Genomic DNA, 21899 nt, shown 5'->3' on the forward strand with positions numbered 1-21899 from the left:
CTTCCACTGAGCCCCGCCCCCCCTCCGCTCCAGGGGCCGTGCACAGCCAGGCCGCCCCGCCCCGCCCCTGGGCTGCTCTGTTGGTAGGGAGCATGCGCTTGAGGACTGAGCATGCTCAGTAACACCTGCCGACGCCGCTGCCCGGACTTTGCCCTCTCTTGTGGTGACCACGTGCGAATTGCTGGTGACGTGTTTGCGGGGCAGGAGGGGGAAGAGGGGCGGGGTGACAGTTACCCAAGTGGCCTGAGCCGTCTGCAGTGCTTGCGAAAGACAAGTGGTGTTGGAGGCGCAGGAGCTGGCAGCTCCAGCATCTCACGACCTGCTTCCCAGGGCTGTGCCCTTCAGGGTACAGTGCGGTGCGCCCCAATGTCTCTGGTGCCACCTACTGAGCTGCTAAAGGACACTTGATTAATTCAGTTAAATATTTTATATACTCCTGCCTGTCCAACAGTGATAATTATCAACGTTTAAAATAATCGCTTATCAGTTTATATGTCCGTGTAACACCTCATAGCAGGAAACATATTTGGCTTGCCTTTTATTCGGATAGCCTGGACTGGACTGCATTTTTCTTGCAAACCGCTGTAAAATGGAGTTTCACTCCATCATTTACTTTTTGAAATTATATTTGTATTACTCTTAGCACTTCATTTACCTTTGTTAATATTGTGCAGATGAATGTCATGCTAGTTCATAGATATTTTAATAGCAATATTGGAAATATTAACAGTTGCTAGTAGCTTTTGCAATTATTTCTCACAGTAATTCAACTACAACTCCTCCTGTTAGTATTGGATATTAGGTTTTAGTTCTAATTTTTTTTCCTATTTTATGTAAAAGTTTATTCTTTGAGATCACATAACTTCAAGGCTGACCGAAGTCCTGGTTTGATGTCAAAACATTTTGATGTCAAAACAGTTTTCTTTGAGCCTCCTATGGGGACGTCCTTGGCAACTGTTATTTTGCCCCTCAGTGCAATTGTGGGTGCAATTGTGGGTGCAACTTGGTTCCCAAATATTCACCACAGGCCAGATTTTTAAAGTTTAAAAGCACCTAGATGCTTTTGAAAATCCCACTAAAGATATTTGCCTAAATATCTTTAAAAATCTGGCCCTAAGGGCACTATACTATCTTTCATGAAATCCTTCTCAAAGGCAAATTTCTTCTGTAATTTTTACTAAATATAGGTATACAACTCCAAGATAGATTGACAACCACCAGTCTTAAAAAATCATGAGATATACACCCAAAAGTTATGACATTAAAAGAATCCCAAAGGTATGTATGTATGTATATGTTTATTTATTTTATTTTTCCTTTTTGTTTCTGAGCCTTTAGAGCACATTAGCTTCATATTTATGCTGTTACCTCTCCCAAAGAATCCATATGTTTGAAACAGTTGTACATTCCTATAACATTCAATACTATTTTGGACTTCCAGTATAATGATTCTCTACTCCCTTTGTAATTAAAAACTTATTAAAAATCCTTATTTTTATAAGTAATTCCTCACCCTGCAAACACTGAAAATCATACTTGACTCTTCTATTAGTTCATTTGTTCCATGCATAAATGTTGATTTTTCTACTGAATTGTTTATACTTCTAATTGCATATTTTAATTTCATTGCCTTTTATGTACACTACATATTTGGTTATCAAGTAATCAGCAGACAGTGGTCTTCAGGGTGTAGCTTCAAAAGGCTGGGATTTTGCATACCTAGAGATGAGACAGTTGCATTCACCTCCCCCTAGAGATTCCCCAGGGAAAACCACTTGACCGTGTTTGTCCCAAAAGTCCATTGTTATCTGGCACATTGTTCAGTTAAATATTAGATAAGTTCATGAAAAGTTGGTCCATCAATGGCTGTTAGCCAAGATGGTCAGAGACACAACCCCATGCTCAGGGTGTCCCTAAGCCTCTGACTGCTAGAAGCTAGCAATGAACCACCAGGTGCATCACTCAATAAATTGTCATGTTCTGTTCGCTTCCTCTGAAGCATCTGGCACTGGCCACTATCAGAATACAATATACCGGGCTAGATGGACCATCGGTCTAACCCACTATGGCCATTCTTATGTTCTCCGTACAGTCCTCTGAAGTCACAACACTTCCCTGGGTTCACCTCACATCTCCCCCTAAAGAGAGGTTACATACAATTCCAGCCCACCATAATACATAAACCATTCATTTAATACAATGGACTCCAAAGATAGTTAAATTTAATTCAATGAAGTTTTTCAAGGATCCTGCAGGAAATTGACCTATCTGTCACAGCTCCATCTTCATACAGTCAAAGCTGAAGGACCAGTGAAGTTATTTGGACAGTAGTAACCATTGCACCCATCTCTATCCCCAGTGGATTTACTGGAATGTTGTGGTACCAGCCTTTGTTCTGATACAGTCCTTGGTAGCACTATAGTGCACCACAACTCATACAAGCCAGTGATATAAGGTGATTCATTTGCTAGGTCCTAAGGCCCTCACACCATGTGACCTAATGAGCACTCTGTCAACTACATCCATTATCAACTCCACTTTGTCAGCATTCCTCCCAGAGTCCCCTACCCCATTCCTTCATCAGTCCACCTCCTCACTGTGTCAGAACAATCAGGATAGAGAAGAGCAGCAGATTCACTTCCCGGCACTTATCACCCACTGCCCTCTGCTGACCTGTGACCACTCAGCCGATTCATCACACTGCTCCCATCTGTGAAAAACAAGCATCCTCTCTTCCATCATTAGTCCACATGAAAGCGTTGGTACCAACAAGAAACTCTGTGGTTTCTCTGTGGTCTCTGTTATCCCTTCTTAGCTCTGGGTTCACTTTCTTCTGCACCCATATGTTAATTTCAACTCAGACTAGAAGTCTCCTCACATATTGGATCTTCTACTTGCTCAGTAGGTTCACCATCACCTTTGGATCAAGTTCCATAGGTGAGGTTACTCTCAGACGTTCTGCCTGATGGTCTGATGCAATTCCCTCCAATAAGTTTTACTCCAGGATGTTGTGTATCAGAGCCTGGCTTGTCACGCTGGAGCACATACCAGTGCTGTTCCTTGCTTGATCCCTTTTACTGCCCAGGGGCTCATCCCTCATGATAACCAGGACACTCCCACAGTCATTGGCCTGGTTTGGTTGTGGTGCACTGACCAGAGTTCTGGCTCAGTCAGAACATAGGTAGGGCTATGTCCTGCTGTAATGCAGAGCAAAACAGCTTCTACCAGGCTAGAAGCCAGTACACAGATGAATTCTGACATTCAGCTGACCCACTTCATATGGACTCTTGTACTTCCTGTAACAACTTAGCACTCAAGCTCCTTTTCCTTTTGTGATTGCTAACCCAAACCAGTTAACACTCCTGATACACCTGAACAGACATATTCTTAAGTCAGTTTGTGTTCCGTCTGGGATAGTGGCCTTACTCCAGTGATGGTTCGCTGCTTGTCTGACAGTACTGAGAACACTGCCACCTGGGTTACATACATAGGGATTAGTATACCGTTCAGTAACATCAGCCTGTAATTTTAGCAGATGATCTCATACTTGAACTTTATATGTGGCATGTACACCATGGATAACCATACACTAGTTCTATAGGCTATCCTGCCTAAGCGAAGCAGGACCTCCTAGTTCCATCAACTGGGTGTCTACAAAAAAATGCCAACACATCTCTCAGTGTATGGTGAAGACTTTGCAACAGTTTGTCCTACTATAGGTGGTAATGGTGGCGTGCAGATCTTATCTATCTCCAGCACGTCACAAGCCTCTCAAAACAACTGCAACTCAGAGTTTTGACCATAGTTGATACACAAGAAGTGAGGCATACCATACTGGCAAGCAAATTGCTCAACAAGTATCTTAGCAATTGTTTGTATTTCTTGATTGGATAGTGAATAAGCTTCTGCCAACTTGGAGAAGTAATCAGCTATTACAGACACATACAGACTGCTTTTCTAAGATACCAGGATACCTATAGTCACTCTGTTGAGAGGACAGATCCCAAAAATGGAAAACACATTGCTTGGAGTGTAGCACTAGCCATTTTATGGACCCTGCTGGCATAGAACTTCACCTACTCTTTAACAGACCTGCACCAACTGGGCCAGTAGTACTGACTCTGGACCCTTTGGACTAGCTTCACTATTCCAAAGCTCTGACCCGGTGGTGCCTAGGGCAGCCCTCACTAGAAATGACAAGGGCAGGCTGCAAAAGTGAGAGCAGATACTCCCAAGACTGGTAGATAACACTGAAATTAAACTCAGGACTGAAGACAAAATGGAGATGATGCAGCTGCCCTTTATAGTCCTTCTGCCATGTTTCTGGTACTTCCTTTGTTCCAAACACAAACGCATAGCACATGGCATTGACAAGCCTTAGAGGTCTCTCCAAAGGCAGGCCTGAAAGCTAAATACTGATAACATATATGCTATGCCAACCTACTAAATGTCAATATTGTATTTTGACTTAAGTAAACTCCACAGACAACAGTCCTGAAAACCTGTTAGACCTTTCAGAATGGGTAGACAGACCCAGAGGTATATTGATACAAAGATGCCTGACCAGACCTACACCTGGAGCAAGAGTTACTGATCTGGAAGTTGAGGGCATTGGAGTAGAAGGGCAATCACACTTAATTAGTGGCCTGAAAGGGACTGGAACCTGTCATTTTGATGATATTACATAGTAACAAGATTGGGGGACACTTGTGTAATGCTGTATGGACTATGTGGGATACTTTATGATACTGTTCATGCCAATATTATAAAACTGGAAGAAATCTAACCAAATATGCAAAAATGTCATAATCCGCTGGGTATGATAATCTTGTTTATATGTTTGTATCACCTTTGTATTATGACATAGATATGTATGGTACATCTGTATTCCCAACTTGACCTGTGTTTCTGGGTCACACCACCAGATGGATTTGCATCAGCACTAGGCCTGCTTGATGGCCCACCAAGGGACATCCGATGTACAATGAACCTGTTGAAGGAGCCAAGGACTACAGCTTAGAACTAAGGCTACGTTTTTAGTCATGGGTATTTTTAGTAAAAGTCACAGACAGGTCACGGGCAGTAAACAGCCCATAACCTGTCCGTGACTTTTACTAAAAATACCCATGACTAAAACTTTGGCAGGGGTCTGTGGGTGCTCTGGGGAGGGAGCCTTGGGGGCACTGTGGGGTCCGGGGGGGGGTGGCCTGGAACCCCTGCTTGTGCTGGGGGGAGGCAGCTTGTGGCCTGGGACCCCCACTGGTGTTGGGGGAGGGAGGGTTAGCAGGCTCCCTACCCAGCTCCATGTGTCCCTGCAGCTCTTAGAGGAAGGGAAGGCCAGGGGGGCTCTGTGCACTGCTCTTGCCACAAGCACCAGCTCCACAGTTCCCATTGGCCTGCAACACCAATGGAGGTCCCAGGCTGTGTGGTGCCACACACACACACACACACACACACACACACACACACACACACACACACACACACACACACACACACACACACACACACACACACACACTCCTGTGCCATGCACTGTCTGCCTCCCTCCAGCATAAGCAGGCATCCCAGGCCACACCCAGCACTCACAGTGCCCAAACAGGACAAGTCTGGAATACAGATTTCTGGTAGATAGCCCTATTTTAGGCCTTGTCTACATTACAGTTTTGTCAACAAAAATCAGCTTTATCAACAAAACAGTTGAGGTGTGCACGCTGAAATGCTCCTGTCACCAATGTAACTTCCCTGCTATGCTGATATAATAAAACCACCTTGATAAGACATGTAGGGCATATGTCCACAGGAGCCATGATGTTGAAAAGAAAGCCAACTCCCAGCTCCCCAGGCCAGGCTAACACCCAATTTCCTGGCTTGGGCTGCCTTGCTGGCTTCCCACTCCTGCCTGGAGGAGCCCTAGGCTGGCTGAAGTCGCACACCCACAGGAGTCCCAGGCTGGCTGAAGCCACCCACCTGGAGGAGCCCTCAAGTCTCCCCTCATGCCCAGAGAAGCCCCAGGTTAGCTGAAGCTACAGGGTGCCTCCTCTCCCTGGACCCAACCTGCACAGGGGTAAGGGTTTTGTTAGAAGACACTTTTGATATGCCCTATGCAGGTTCTGAGTCGGCTGAGGAGACAGGTATACGCCTCCTCAGCCACCCTGTAACATGCGTGGGGCATAATAAAGCAAAAACTTCAGCGCCAAACCCCACAACCAGGGATCTGGTGGCCACGGCCTATTATAGAGCAGAGCCTACGTTGGCCTATTATACCTGCCGCCCATGCGGATTCTGGGTGTGGATCTCCCTACCAGAGCAAAGAAGCCCCTGGTGGCTTCCGGCTGGGAGCGCAGAGATGAGAATCTGCACACCGCTGCCCCTGGCTGGGAGTGGGGATGCAAGAAGCCCCAGTGGGCAGCTGGGCTCCCAATTGGCTCTTTAGTTGGTGGAAGAGCTCCTGGTGAGAACACACACCACTGACAGAAGGATAGTAATGTGGACATCAGCCATTGCAGTAGTTAATGCAGTGGCTGTAGGTTGACCTAACATAGGTCGACTTAAGATTGTAGTGTAGACATAGCCTTAGTCTCATGCACATATTTCACATCTTGTTTACCACAGAGATAGATTTGGATTTTACTCTTACATTTTTCAGTTAAACTCAAGACGTTCTTAGCAAAAGTCTCCATATTCTGCATTGAGAGGACAGCAATTACAAGAAAATCAGAATTACACTGCTTAAGATCTTCAACTGCTCCTCTGCCAACAAGATTTACTCTTCCCTCTGAGACTCAAACTGTCATAATTCTTTTCCAGCTGGAATTCTGCTATTATAAATCAATCCGTGTCGCTATTTAGCAAAATAGATTTCTAACACTTCCAGAGACTACTAGAAAGTGATGAATTTTACTGGAAACTGCCAAATGATTGCTGCTGTCTGCATTTCACAAAAAGCTTGTAATAATACACATCTTTGCAGTCCAGTAAATAGAGGCTATAAGAATTGTTGGTTCATATTTCCACCATCATCAGCTGCAAGTAGTTTCCCTAAAATTCATAGGATAAAAGGGTGACTAGTACTGAAATGTGTGTTAAATTATCTTTCCCTAAGGTTGAATTTTTTTATATATAAATGTTAAATTTACAAACTAAAGACAGTCAATAGTATACAAAAATTAATATCATCTGTATGAATAGCTTCATATATAGAGATAGTTCTGTGCACAATGTCAAGCCAAACCATGGAGTGTGGTGTGTGTATATATATATATATTTTTTTAATAGCAGCAGCTGCAGTTGTGACATGCACAGTACAATTTGATGTGGAACATCGTTTGATATTTTAATATTATGAAGATAATGCAATTACACACCACTCTGCACTATATTTTAGCTAGTTACTTTAAAAGGTTCCCTGTGTCACCCTAGCCAGTCTGTGTGCTCAAATTCAGCTAGACTTTTGAATATAGCTGTAAAGGTATTTCCATCTTTTGATCACCATTTGCAAACGTATTTACACTCCTGACATATGGAATCCCCACCCCCCCCCCCGCCCCACCTTTAGATTGTGTTTTATCCAACTCAGACTCTGAAGATGTGCTTCTTAGCACACAGGCCCTAATGTCCCAAAATACATATACTCCATCAGGAGGGATTTGGGTGACTAAGAATTCTTCCACCACCACCACATCCATTCCCCTACCCCAGAAAAAAGTTTAGGAGAACAGATGCGCCTTGCATTGAGCTGAAGTTGAACAGACAGACAGTCTTTGCTGAATTAATAGGGAAAGCAAGTTCTACCGTCAATGACACCTATCTGAAAATGGCCCGACTGAACCCCTTTATGATTAACAAAGGAACTGAGAGCGTGAGTGCCTGTGATGATCTCAGCTGGCACGGTATTATAAAGGGGCACAGAGAGAACCTGAGGTAATTAGACCCAGCCCAATTAATGGGTTTTATAGATTAAAACCAGCACTTTATATTGCTCCCAGCAATGTTGCCTTCTGTACCAGCTGAAGTATGAGTGCTCTTAGTTTGGAGAGGCAAGATAGGTGAGGCAATACCTTTTATTGGACCAACTTCTGTTGGTGAGAGACAAACTTTCAAGATCCCTATAAGCTTAAAATCTCGTCTTTCTCACCAACAGAAATTGGCCCAAAAAATTCTCTCTCTCCCACCTTGTCTCTCTAATGTCCTAAGACCAGCATGGTTACAATACTGCTCTTAGTTTAGGTTTAATTCTGTGCAAGCAAATTGCAGTAATCCCAAAATGACAAAGCTATGGATCACTGTGGCAAAATCCACATCCAGAAGAAACAGCAGCAACTTTCTGGACAAGCACAGATAATGCTCTTAGTCACTGCCACTGTGCTGGTACAAACCTGGTTGTCAAAAAAAATCAGCAAAAGGATCCAAACGAACTCCATAGGGGAGTGTCTTACCTTCCAAGTGTCAGTCATACATGTGCACCTCAGTTTCCCTACTAGTCCAGCATTATAGGCTGCCATGATGCTTTTGACCCAGTGGTCAAAAGTCCAAAATCCACCAAAAACACAATCTTTCAGTTTTCCCTGCACTCAATAGCTAGCTCATCACTCCTAATTATGCAGGGCTCCCTCCCAAGGCTATACAGCAGCTGAGGCAGTGTGAAAATACAACACAGACTTTTTGGTGACCTTTCTGTGTTAAAATAGTCCATTTTGCCCCTCGTCAGGCTCAGTAGTTTGTTACCCTTTCCTGCGCTCAACAATTCCTTTGCCCTATTGGAGCAGGGCTAAGGGAAGGTGGAAGGAAATCCTGGCACTCAGCCCCTAGCTAAATGCAGGTATCACATCCCAATGCCACTCTGCTTATGCCTGCCTGTGTTTCTTCCTTCTCACATCACCCCTTCTCTGGTTCTTTCTACATCTTGTCCTGCTCTTAGGCTGCACCTGGCTCCACTCCACTGCCACCACCCTTGTAGCTGTTTCCCAGCTTTACATCTGTCACTGTGGAAAGACCAAAGTAGGTCTTATTTCCATTCCAGCCTGCTTCAAATTCAGTTCCAGGCTCACCATATGTAGTCCCAGCAGAGACATGATTTCTCTCTGGAACTACGTTTTCTAGAGTTCCTCAGCCTTAGAGGGCCAAATCCCCACCACCAGCGGGGCTCATGGCACCGATTCTTAAAAGGGTCAGCATGCTTCAATACAAAATTCCAGATTACTCATTTGGTTACTAGGTTTGCTTATTTAATCTGATGAAGCATTGAATAGCTATACGGGTGTTTTTCAACCAGTGGGTTGTGGGCCCCAAGAGAATCAATAACAAAAGGCAATCTGGGAAGTGAGGCACTGAAAATGTTATTAGTCATGCAAAGAAAATCTCACTCCTTGTCCACCTTTATCCTTCAAAGTCAAGTATTCTCTGTCAACTTCTCAAAATACATACACTAATTATATAGGCTTATAACTAATACTTTTCATTCTCGCTTTTATAAGTAAACACAAGGAGGTAATGAAAATATTTCACTGAATAAGTCATCACCCATCTGAAAAGTTTGAGAAATACTGAGAAACACACCAACAGAAAAAGTGCTCTTAGGTAATCAAAACCAAGAGGCTAGCTTCTGGGAGTATGCTTTGTCAAGCAGATAAATGGATCAACCATTAACTTGACAGTGACTTTGAATTGTGGTTGACAAAAAGTCCAAACTACCAGATAAGAAAAGCCATTCATTGCTGCCATAAAAAAAACTGTCAGTCTACTAAACAAAGAGGAACAATAAACAGCTATTTCCATGACAAAAGAATTGACTGTATACACATCTTTTTCTTAAGACATGTCCATCAGTCACCACAAATGGGAAAAAAATGTAACAGAAAACACAAAAAAGCCTATCTTACTTACCTACAATCGATGATTAAAGCTCAGGGTTTTTTTTAACTCTTAAGTTTAAATATTTTTGCTTAAATGAGATGTGCTGGGAACAAAGCAAAAAGAATACAAAACCTTCCAACATGCATAAATAAAAACATTCATATTTAGACACTTTAGTGGGGTCAGTATCCAAATACATCAACACAATCAGCACCCTAAAATCACTCAATCCAAGTATGGAGAAGATCTCTAGTTTACAGCGTTTTTATTCTAAGCAAGAGTTTAATACACGTCAACATATTGCATATGTACATGAGCAATGGTTCTAATACACAAAAATATTGCAAACTATGTATATGAACTTAAACTCTCTATGCTTTTATCATTATCTGAGGGACTGACAGAATATTGCTCCCAAATGTGATCAGTTAACTGTATCTCTTCTGTGAAGTTTTACAAGATTCTTTCAATGACTGTTTAAGACTTTTCAAATGATACAAAAGGGTTGTCTTTTTTTTTTTTTTTTTTTAAAAAAAAGGATAAAATATTGTCCACATTTTGAGATTTCATAGTCTTAAACAGCACAGCTGTTTTTCCACATTAACAGTGACTTGCTAGAACATTGAAGAAATGGAAAACTTCATCTTTATCCAAGACTGCCACTTCAGTTGAACATTCGGTACATCTGACTGGATGATATACTTCCTCCTCTTCCTGATTTGCTTGCCCAGTGATGATCTCATTGCTGTGTTTCATTTTCTTATGCCTTTTCTTTATTTTCTTGTTCACTGGGCCTTTGTATTTTAGGACCTCTTCTTTGTTAACTGAGCAGTTCATCACAAACATTGCTCTGTACTGTGTTTTGTAGGATTCATGTCTAGGAACAAGAGAAGAAAATGCAACATTCATATTCTCTGATACAATTCTGCTTCCACAAAACTGGTTAACACTGCTGAAGGTAGGATTAAACACAGGAAACACCAAATCAAAGGACTAGCAACCTGTCAAAAGTGAAGTCTTATAAACAAAGTAAAAATCACAACTACAAAAGCCAGGAAAATGTAGCATTTCTTTAGTTTTGAAGTTAAGCTATGTAAAAATAGATGCTTATTTTGATAAGTATCCCTGAACTACATAGTTATATTACTATGAATCATGAATGGTGATTTATGCCTAAAAATGGGAGAAAGATTAGAAGCCAGAATTTGAACCATCCTTTGCCCCCCAACATAAAATATTCAAAATCATTTTAAGCCTGTCATTTCTCATGATTCAGATCAGTCCAAAACTAATTTTGTTTTTCAGAAAAATGTTTATGAACCACAAATCTCATGCCATTTAAATTTAGTATCTTAAATTGTTAAATTTTTGAGCTAATATATTTACCCTAAAAAGATCAATCCAGATCCAACCTTCAGGACAGCATTCAAGGAAGGGGTCTCTGTCTGTCTGTCTGTCTGTCTGTCTGTGTCACACACACACACACACTAATTTGTAATTTGCCTGTTTCCATCCTAATAAAATTCTGTTTTACTGTTCCTCAATTCAGCTCCATGCTGTATGTTCCCAACTCTTCCCGGCTAAGATGATCGTTCAGCCATGAACCTGACCCAGACATACCTAGCTTCTCTCATTCAGTTTTGGCTTTCAAAGACTTTTCTCAGTATGAACAGTGACTTCCTCTATTTTAGTCAATACGTTCTTTCAAAGCTTGAAACACCAGGCAACTGCCATTAAGGTAAACAGATGATAAGAGAGCTCAACACTTCTCAGGACTGGGCCTTTGTGAGCATCATTATACAGTCTTGAAAATCTACATCTCAAGAAGAGTGTGCAACTTTTGTATGCAGCACAGAGCCCAGAAGGCTAAAGAAGACCAAGTGAGAAGTACAAAGTGTAGCAGATGGCAGCCACGAGTTCAGAGAGGAAGGTGTTAAATTTTTTCCCCTCTCAAATTTGTGTTTTTGTTAAGATTTCTCTCTTCAAAATCTGGGACAAGGTGGGTACCAACACAGTTACAATACTAATAAAATTAATTCCTAGCGTCAAGAACGTAAGACTAGGCATCAAAGATCATTATAATGCTTAGGATAGTGAAGTCCAGACTGAGTTAAAAATCATTTGAACACTCCAGAAAATTGTTTTGGGCAAGAGCACAGGCATTTTCCTGCAGCTCAGTCAAACATTTACTACTATACATGAACCCAGTACCTTCATCTCAATGTCCTGTATACACTCTGGAATACTAGTTCACTGTGACCCAATATTCTTTCATAATATCAACATATTGCTAGGGATATTTACTAATCTGCCTGTGACTACCACTTCCCCCCAAACTCAAACTCTTGCTTAGCTGAAAAACTATCAATGTACCACAAAACTGAGTATCATTTGAGTACTTGATCATCTATTCATTAAGAGGTTGAGCCAAGCCACTAACAAATTGACTGAAAATACGGCTGACTGACTGGTTTGCAAAATAGACAGGATCTTTAAGATTAACGCTTCTGAAAAGCATTAGATATAGTGCAAATTACTGTCTCATAAATATTCAGTGAATTTGCAAAACACCCTTCAGTGAATTTGCAACACCCATATTGCTTATTTCCATACTCGTCCCACCCCGATCTCTCTACAGAAAAATCCTAGATTTGCTACTGCTGAGCCAAAGTGAAATATAATTGCGTGCATGTGTTGAATCCGCACCTTTACTTCCCTAATGACACATCTGCTTGGTTTAAAACTAATAAGTGTAAATTACATATTTCACTGCAGCTGAAAATAAGACATTACAGAAAGATCACTTCATGTTTATGATTCAGTAATTACCTCTGACAATCAAAGCACAACGTAGTCATGCAAGCAGGGCAGTTCAAAACAGCATCACTGTTTGGAATGGCTGGAGGTTTGAACTGCTGCTGCTGAGTTCTTCTTATATTTTGGTATCTACCAAGAAGTAAACAAACAGGTGAAAATATCCATCTCTGCAGGTTACACATCTAGACTGAATCTTAAAGCTGTATTTACAACCAAAAACCCCAGACAGCAAATGTTTGATACCTCCGGGAACCCTGCTCTCTCAGTCCAAAGTACACAGATTCAAATCGCTGGAAAAAAATAAAGCGACAACGTTTGTCTCTCCCCTTATTTTTATATTTTATTGGTATGAATGGGTTTTTAATTTGCTCAGGAGTTTGACTCTTAACTGAGTGTGGATTTTTGTATCATGATCCTTTGCGCTGCGTGAAGTAGGGTGCATTTTTTCTAGGTGTAGTCACCAAAAGCCATTTAATTCTGCTTTCATCAGTTCTTGTTAAGCTGCAGAATCTAGTTTTCCTGCAGTCCAAGGGATTTTTACTTCATACACCCCTCCCCCCAAATCCCACAGAAAAGAAGCTCCGGGCTCTTTCCATTTTATCCAAACACTCTTTTTCTGCCTCACTAAATTCCAAGCCTATCAAAAACAAAAATGCATTCACGCTAGTTTCAAATGAAGCTCTGAATCAACAAAACAACTTTTAGACATACTGCCTTTACAGCACAGTCTGTTAAGTTATTCAGCATATTCAACAATATTTTCAAGGGTTAAAATGTTTACAGTTGCTTACCCTCGTCTCTGAGAGTCCACCCACTCTTGGTCTCGATCATCTTCTTCTGGATCATAGAGTAGCTCATCGTTAGTAGGAATCCGGCGCTGTTGATGTCTCTTTTTTTTCCTGGCCACCTGTGTACCTGAGAGATTTGGGCAAACATAGTTGAATCTCCCAAATAATATGATCCATTAAACAGAAAACTAATATCTATTTCAGGGGTCCACAACCTTTTTCTTTCTGAGCCCCCCCCCCACTCTCCAACATGCTATAAAAATTCCACAACTTTTTTTCTGCAAATCCAGATTAAAAGCCGCCAGCATTAGGAACAGCACGCAGGGCAGTTGCCCAGGGCCCCATACCACAGGGGACCCCCAAGAAGCTAAGTTCTTAGGCTTTGGCTTTCACCCTGGGTAGTGGGGCTCAGGCTTTGGCTTTCTGCCCTGGGGCCCAGTGAGTCTAACGCTGGCCCCTCTCTGGTTTATGTTGGTGGACCCCCTGAAACCTGCTTGCGGCCCTGCCATTGAAAACCAATGATCTATTTAACTAATTAACCAAAGCAACAGTTTCTACTTCATTTTTGCTGTGCTACAATCACTAAAAATCCCCATTAAAACAAAGACTTGGATCACTCTCTGCTGCTGAACACTGTCACAGAAGGATTAATGCAGTACCAGGCTATATAAATTATCTCTTTTTCAGAATTTTGGTGGTGGTGTGAGATGATATACATGCCCCCAACCAAACCACCTGCCCTCCAGACCCTCTCCAGTCACAGTCCAAGACTCTACAGAGGACTCTTCAAGGTCTGGAGCAGGGTATATGGCTATAGAGGTGGCCAACTCTTTCCTCAGTCATTTACCTACTTTATCTTCATCCTCCGAATCAGAGTCAAAATAAATGTCGTCATAGTACTTTGTAGTGGTGACTCTTCCAGCTTGTCCAGTACTTGAAGAAGTACCTATTTATGAAATTATAACCAAACAAAATAAGAAAGCACCAGAATTAGCCATCATTAGTCCAATATACAGAAACAGACTATATCTCTAAGAGTGAATTCAGGAAGAGGGATCACCAAAGGCACGTTCCCTGTAACTGTTTGAAAAAGCAACTGGGATCCCATTCTTATGCACATGTGTAACTTTACCCTGTGAGTAGTCCCAGTGAAATCAATGCATGGATGATGATATGGTTAGTTTAATATTTAGGAGATTTAATAGCACTTACATAACACCTTTATTTAGAGTTAAATTTAGACACAGTTGAGAACATATCAGTTTATACCAGTAACTCACTAGCTGATGTGTCTAACTTTATCTCGAAAATAAAGTGTTATATGAATGCTATTAAATCTCCTAAACATTAAACTGATCGTACCATGCTCCATGCACTGGCTTCGATGGGACTCTTCACACTGCATAAAGGTACACATACTGAAGTCTTTGCAGGATTGGGGCCTAATTTATAAAATGCACCTATATCATCTTTTCTAGGCACAGATATACCAATTATAAAGCAACTCATGGACATAACGTCAGCTCAGAAGGATGGTCAGAGTATAGTCTAGGGTGAGCTATCATTTGCAAATTAGGGAACTCTACCTAGGAAAGTGTTACATGGCCTCTTCGGTAATACAAAGATTATTAACTGGAAACTATGCACAGGTTCACATCTGTCCAGCTAACTAGAAAAACGAGATTTATCTTGCTGAAATGTCTGCAAATCAAAGATCCGGTTTAAAATAGACCTTTTAATAGGTGACTTGGGAAGATAATTAAGAATATCTCACTATGCATTTTGTAACAGGAACAAAGAAACACATGGTCTCCTTAAGAGTAAGAAACTAATCCCCCGGCTATTATGTCACTCCGAATCAAAAAGAACAGAAATATCTGAGGGAAGCACTCTGGGGATGGAAAGTTTTGGCTAATCAGAAACAGCTTTTAGTCCTGCTGTGAGAGAGGTAATTATACTCCCAGTTCATAGACTAGCTTTCAAAATACACCTCTACCCTGATATAACGCTGTCCTTGGGAGCCAAGAAAATCTTACCGCATTATAGGTGAAACCACGTTATATCGAACTTGCTTTGATCCACCGGAGTGTGCAGCCTCCCTCCCCCCGGAGCACTGCTTTACCACGTTATATCCGAATTCATGTTATAGCGAGTCACGTTATATCGGGGCAAAGGTGTATTTTTAGATCGGTGTTCTGTCAAGAGGCTAAGGTTTAAAATCTTTTCTTGGCCTGTTAACACATTTTGATTTTAAGTAGTTTCAATCTGATAGCTTTTTGAGAAAATAATGACACTTTGAAGTGTATGTTATTCACTCTAATTGATTACATTCAAATATACTCCTCCTACCAGCACCATTTTCCCTTATAAAAAACACAAAATGGAACCGAACACTGTTTGCTATATAATGATACATTACCCAACACCAATGCTTTAAAACTGTGGCACACCCAGAGACTGAAGTTTACCTAGTTCAACACATCAAACACCATTCCTTTCCATTTGAGTGTATGGCTACACTTGCAGCTTTGAAGTGCGAGTGTAGTTGCGGCGCCAGCGCTGGGAGAGAGCTCTCCCAGCACTGCAGGTACTCCACCTCCCCGTGGGGATTAGCTTACAGCGCTGGGAGCGGTACTGTTTACACTAGCGCTTTACAGCGCTGTAACTTGCTGCGTTCAGGGGGGTGTTTTTTCACACCCCTGAGTGAGAAAGTTGCAGCGCTGTAGAGCGCCAGTGTAGCCAAGGCCTGAGAAGGGAATCTTTGTAGCTGCTTTAGACGCCTTAAAAAACACTTGATTTTCACTTAAGAATGTTTGGAACATTACAAGTGCTCAGAGAGAAAGCAAAGCTTTAAAGCCTACAAAAGCAGTGTGAGGATTGCTCAAAGCCACTAAGGTTAGACCAGCATTACTAAGCTTAAAAAGTGGCTGTGTTATCTAAAATGCTAGTCAAAGACTAGAAACATTTATTCTGTGACAGCCATGGTAAACCACAAATGTGTGTTTCTTGGAACAAATATTTGCACCATGTCCAGATTAGCATTTGCAATTCTGTTAGTTAACACAATTTAATCAGCACTGAATTCACTCAAGTTAAAACAGAATCTCAGAGTTTGGCTACACTTGCAGCTGTACAGCGCTGGGAGTTATAGCTGTCTTCGTACAGCTGTGTAGGGAAAGCGCTGCAGTGTGGCCACACTGACAGCTACCAGCGCTGTAGTGTGGCCACATTTGCAGTGGTATTGGGAGTGGTGCATTATGGGCAGCTATCCCAGCATTCAAGTGGCTGCAACGTGCTTTTCAAAAGAGGGGGTGGGGTGGAGTGTGACAGGAAGTGTGGGGGGAGAGAGAGAGAGAGTGGATTTTTGGAGCCGACACTATGTCAGCTCCCTGCCTTGCAAATTCCGACCAGGTCCCCCACCCCTCTCTCATTCACTCTTAGATGCAAATAGCCTTCAGACCAGATAAGCAGCTGCTCCGATGGACCCCCCTCTCCCTCCCCCCCGCCGTTTCCTCAAGCAAACACTAGCTGTGGACATTCCCTGCCTGCCTCTGCTAGAGCAAACAGTAGCTGTGTTTGTTTTTTAGATAAGCAGCTCCCCCAGCCCCGAGTTCACAACAAAACAAAGAGAGGCATCATAACAAAACAAAGAGTTCTTTAGTTAAAAGCATTATGGGAAAATTCCAGAGGTCAGTTACAGCATAGTAAGATTAATCGCTGTTTACACTGGCACTCCAGCGCTGCAGCACCAGCTCTATTCCCTTTATTCCTCTCATCCATGTGGAGTACAACCAGCGCTGTAGCCAGGGAGATACAGTGCTGTATATGCCTTGTCAGTGTGGACGGGGAGTAAGTTGCAGTGCTGGAAGTGGCTTTACAGCGCTGCAACTCTCCAGTGTAGCCAAGGCCTCAAACTCTACTCTAGAAAAACCCTTTAGTGTAGCTCTATTCTCCAATTAAACTCTTCTAACTCTGGGGGCTCCTGGGTAGTAAGCAATTTCTTTTTCACTTTGTAACATAAGTAGTATTTTATTTTTACTTCTTTCCTCTCTATTGCCAGTAGGTGACCACTTCTTAGAGCCCCACGTCATAGGGGCTAAGTCCCATATCTCAGAAGTGGTGGCTGACAGCTCTGAAGATGATCTGCAGCAGATGGAGGGAATCTGCTGCCTATTGTCCCTTCTATGAGCGGGTGATCCAAATCCTGGACACATCAGGGAACCACTGGAGGCAGGGGGAGAAGTACAGCCACAGCCCCCCATGTACAAGAATAGGACTGGACACTCCCTAAAAAGGAGCAGTGGACCAAGGAAGGCAAGCCACTAAATGAAAGAGCAGAAGCTCTGCAAGACCAAGAAAGGAAGAAAAATCCTGGAAAGCATGAAATGCACCATTCATCTAAATGAGCACTGGGACATTGATAGTAGTTTAAATTTAAATGGCTAGGTGAACTAGTTAATTGCTGATCATTTTAGCACAAATATCCAGCTATGATTATCAGTGAACACACCACAATCAGTGAACACACCAAACTAAAGAGTCAAATAATGCATTAACTTAGCCACCCTATAATTGACTATTGTATAGAGGAGCAGATACTAAAACAGATATTTTTACCTGTTTCTAGTGACTTCCACTTGCCTTCCATAGTTTTCATGGTGCAGTTTAGTTCTGCCTCCATTTCCTTTTGGAACTCATCCTCACTTGAAGATTCACTTTCTCCAGTAAGACACTCCCTTATCAGTTTGCGCTTCTGATTGGGAGTGCCATATAAAAGCACATCCACTTCATCTTCTGAGCTATAGGATATTTAAAGTATTAAAATCCATTATTATTGGTTTAAAATATCAACCTTTCTATTGATGGAATAAAAATCTCTTTTGAATTGTTCTGAAGTATTGGAACAACTTATCTGTCCAATGACTGGACATATTTTACTATTTTAGTTGGACTACTCCTGCATTTTGGCTTATATACTAAGGCCACAATCCTGCAATTGACAGTGAAGTCAGTGGGTCTGTGGATAAGCACAACAATCTACCTATGCATTGTCAACTGCAGGACTGGCGTCTTAAATCTTTCAGTTTAAACAAAAAATTATTGATTGTAAGTTTAAAAAAAACAACAACACAGCAGCAAGTTTTGAAAAAGTCCTGGAAAACTGTTTCTTTTAAAGAAGGAAATTGCATTTGAGTGAAATTGTATACTGTTCACCATAAATTACAGCCTGCCTCCCTCCCAGTATATGCTCCTTGTGGTTCATTTCTTGGCAATGCACAGCAGCGGTGCAATAAGAAACTTTTATGTGTGGTGACACAGTGTGGGAATCGAGGAGTCAACAGTGCACAAGACCAGTTTTAAGAAGTCTTTATGAGAATGGAAGATGTGTTCCTGTAGTGCTCTTGCAACGAACCATGTATGGTTACTTACACTGATGCAAGCACAATGCCAATAAACCTATACATTTAGTTTTCAGAGTGTTACAAGGCACTACAATAACCCAAAACAAACAATGAAAATAAAACAACGTAGAACTAGAAACTGAAATGGGAATATAGATAAGCCTGGGGGGGGGGGGATTCTATTTTTAAAAGAAATAATTTCAATAGCTAATACTGATATGTACTTTTAAACATTTTTCAATGGAGACGTTCTCAGTTGTACAAAACTATGGGTTTTAAGGATTTATTAGCCATTTAATTTTTTACAGCGGCAAGAAATGATGGAGGGATCAGATCTGAGATTGAAAAAGGTAAAGCGTCATAAGCAGGTGTTTCAGCAGAGCTGAAACGAGCTTTATGCCGCATTTGTTACCTGACGTGTTATGCTCAGTCAGGTGGGACCCTAAGGAGTTCTCCTGCAGGCTCGCTCACTTTGCCTGTCTGCACATTCCGGTTACTTTACACTGGGTGTGCGGGCGCTGGAGTCATTTCTAGCCCCTGCAGGCCGAAGTATGGAACTTTATTGGAAGAGGAGAGTAAAGAAGCAGGATCTTCGCGTGACCCCTCGGAGTCCCGCCCGGGCACTAGCGCGTCTCTGCCCGCGTCAGTCATGGGGACGCCAGGCCCAGTCAGGCTCTGCCGGGGACTCTCTCCCCCCCGTCCCCTCCGCGGGTCGCTCGGTACCTGCTCTGCCCCGGCTCCTCATCGCTGGGCTCCTCGATCACGTAGGGATCCTCGTCCTCCCGCAGGCGGCTCATGGCGACACCCAACCGCCTCCCTCTCTGCTCCGGCCGCCCCGCTCCGCTCGGTGCAGCGGCGAACTCGGTCCCCAGGCCCAGTCTGCCCGGAAACCTGCTCCGCCGCCCGCTTCCGCTTCCGCTCCCGCGCCCCGCCTGTGCTAGGCCTCTGCGAGCGCTGCGGCCGCGCCCAGCAGGCCACCGAGCTCCTTCTTGGGGCCCGATCCGCGGATCAAGGAGGCCGCCCACCTTCGCCTGCCTTTATCCCAAGCGCACCAGCACGGGAGAGCCACGCACTGATCGTGGCTAATGCACAGGGGGTAGGGTGACCAGACAGCACGTGTGAAAAATCGGGGTGGGGGATAATAGGCGCCTGTATCTGAAAGAGACCCAGAAATTGGGCCTGTCCCTATAAAACTGGGACATCTGGTCACCCTGTTGGGGAAGGTGCAAGCCCAGTGCCATAAACTGCTCTTTACAATGGTGCAACATCCCCCTCCTCCCTAAAACCCTTGGCGCTGTGAACAACTTCACTCTCTGATCGTTGGAGTTAGGCCGATGTAACCTACTGTAATGGGCAGTATTCTTCCATCTCAACTGACCTACCAACCACCTCTTGGAGGAACGGATTAACTACAGGGATGGAACAAACACTGCTGTTGCTGTAGGAAGTTTAGAGGTCCTATTTTGTCTATTTCCTTTTTTTTAGGATATGTTTCGTACTCCTTTTCTCCTATAGTCTGATTATAGGTTATGAGCTCCTCAAAATACATGCATAAAAGAAATGATCCCTAAAATGAATAGCATATTATTATAGACACAACTGGAAATAATGATATGCACGTGTAGTCACTGGAAATGTTGATTTTCAAAGTTGGAAGCTAAACAATCCAATGCATGATGCAAGCAGCATTTTCAGCATCAGCTCCTCTTTAAGGGCTTGTCTACATCAGGAATTTATACCTGTGTAGCTACATATCTGTATAATCCCCCAGAGTAACGGGAGGTTTGCACTGTGCATCTTACTCATGTTTGAAACCACTTGTGTCATGAGACCCCAAAATGGTATATCAGTGTGAACCTATGTAGGAGATCTAGTTATTGGGATATTAGCTCACTTCTGTCTGGATCTCCAACACAAAACCTGTTTATCCAAATCCCTGCTGTGCTGCCAAGTGTCCACAAAGCAACACAAGCAGCAATTCAAAGATTGAATGGGAGTTACGAAGCAGATAACAAGGTATAGACCAGTGGTTCTTAGCACCCTCATCCCTGCGACCACTTGAAAATTGCTGAAGGTCTCAGTGGACCACTTAATGATCTTTCCAAATGTTGTTTGTACGGTTAGCAAACTATTGCAAAGTGCTTTGGATAAAAAGTGCTAAATAAAAAAAATTAACATTTTTTGTTCTACAAATAATATCGGTAGTCTTAACTTTCTAATGCGATGGATGTGCCCTCTCTCCTCCGCTGCAGCAGCCCCTGAGCTGGGGCTGGGAAGGAGGGGGGTCTCTCCCTGGCAACTGCAGCCCTGGAGCTGGGGAAAGTCACCTCTTTCTCTGGCCACCATAGCCCTGCACCTCCTAAAGTCCCCCAACCCCCTCTTCTCTTACCCTAATGCCCCCTCTCACTTACATCCCCTTACATGTGTGTCTTCTCTAGAGCCCAGGCACCTAATTAGTGGACCCATGCCTGCACACACCTTAGAATGGAGGTTGCAGACTACAGTTTGAGAACCTGTGGTATAGACACTTTTGCACAGGTGCTCTGGAAAACAGAACCACAGCTCTGGAAAAAGACTCATGGTTCAAATCACTAACCAAAGACTCAGGCCTTGTCTACACTGGCAAGTTTCTGCGCAGTAAAGCAGCTTCTGTGGTGTAACTGCCAATGTGTACACACTGCCAAGCCACTTACTGCACACAAACTGCACAGTTGCAGCACTGTAAAAATAACACCCCAATGCATACAGCTTTCTGCGCTCAGGCTACACCTAGATCTATTACAGCGGTCCTCTGGAGATATCCCACTGAGACACATGGCTATAAAGGGTTCAACATCCTGCACAATAACCCTCAAAAGACATGTGGAGAGATGATGTTTGTGTTTTTGTGTATTTACATATGTATGAGTAGGGTCAACAATATAATCAAGTCCCTGTCTATGCTGTATTCTGATAATTCAGAGATCAAAAGAACATCCTAGCACAGGGATCGGCAACCTTTCAGAAGTGGTGTGCCGAGACTTCATTTATTCACTCT

The 21899-nt window shown here is 42.8% G+C and overlaps 1 protein-coding gene across 1 annotated transcript; it reads right to left on the reverse strand.

Annotated features, from left to right (window-relative positions):
• Positions 1–10103: 10103 nt before the first annotated feature.
• On the reverse strand, positions 10104–19743 carry EAPP (E2F associated phosphoprotein). The gene is made up of 6 exons (XM_032798442.2): positions 19586–19743; positions 18078–18259; positions 14308–14406; positions 13464–13587; positions 12685–12801; positions 10104–10732 (listed from the first exon to the last, which is right to left on the reverse strand). Exons 1-6 carry the CDS (start codon positions 19657–19659, stop codon positions 10456–10458), a joined length of 873 nt encoding a protein of 290 aa, XP_032654333.1. The 5' UTR covers positions 19660–19743; the 3' UTR covers positions 10104–10455.
• Between the last annotated feature and the right edge of the window lie 2156 nt (positions 19744–21899).

The sequence above is a fragment of the Chelonoidis abingdonii genome, chromosome 4, assembly GCF_003597395.2.
Source record: "Chelonoidis abingdonii isolate Lonesome George chromosome 4, CheloAbing_2.0, whole genome shotgun sequence".
Lineage (NCBI taxonomy): Eukaryota > Metazoa > Chordata > Testudines > Testudinidae > Chelonoidis > Chelonoidis abingdonii.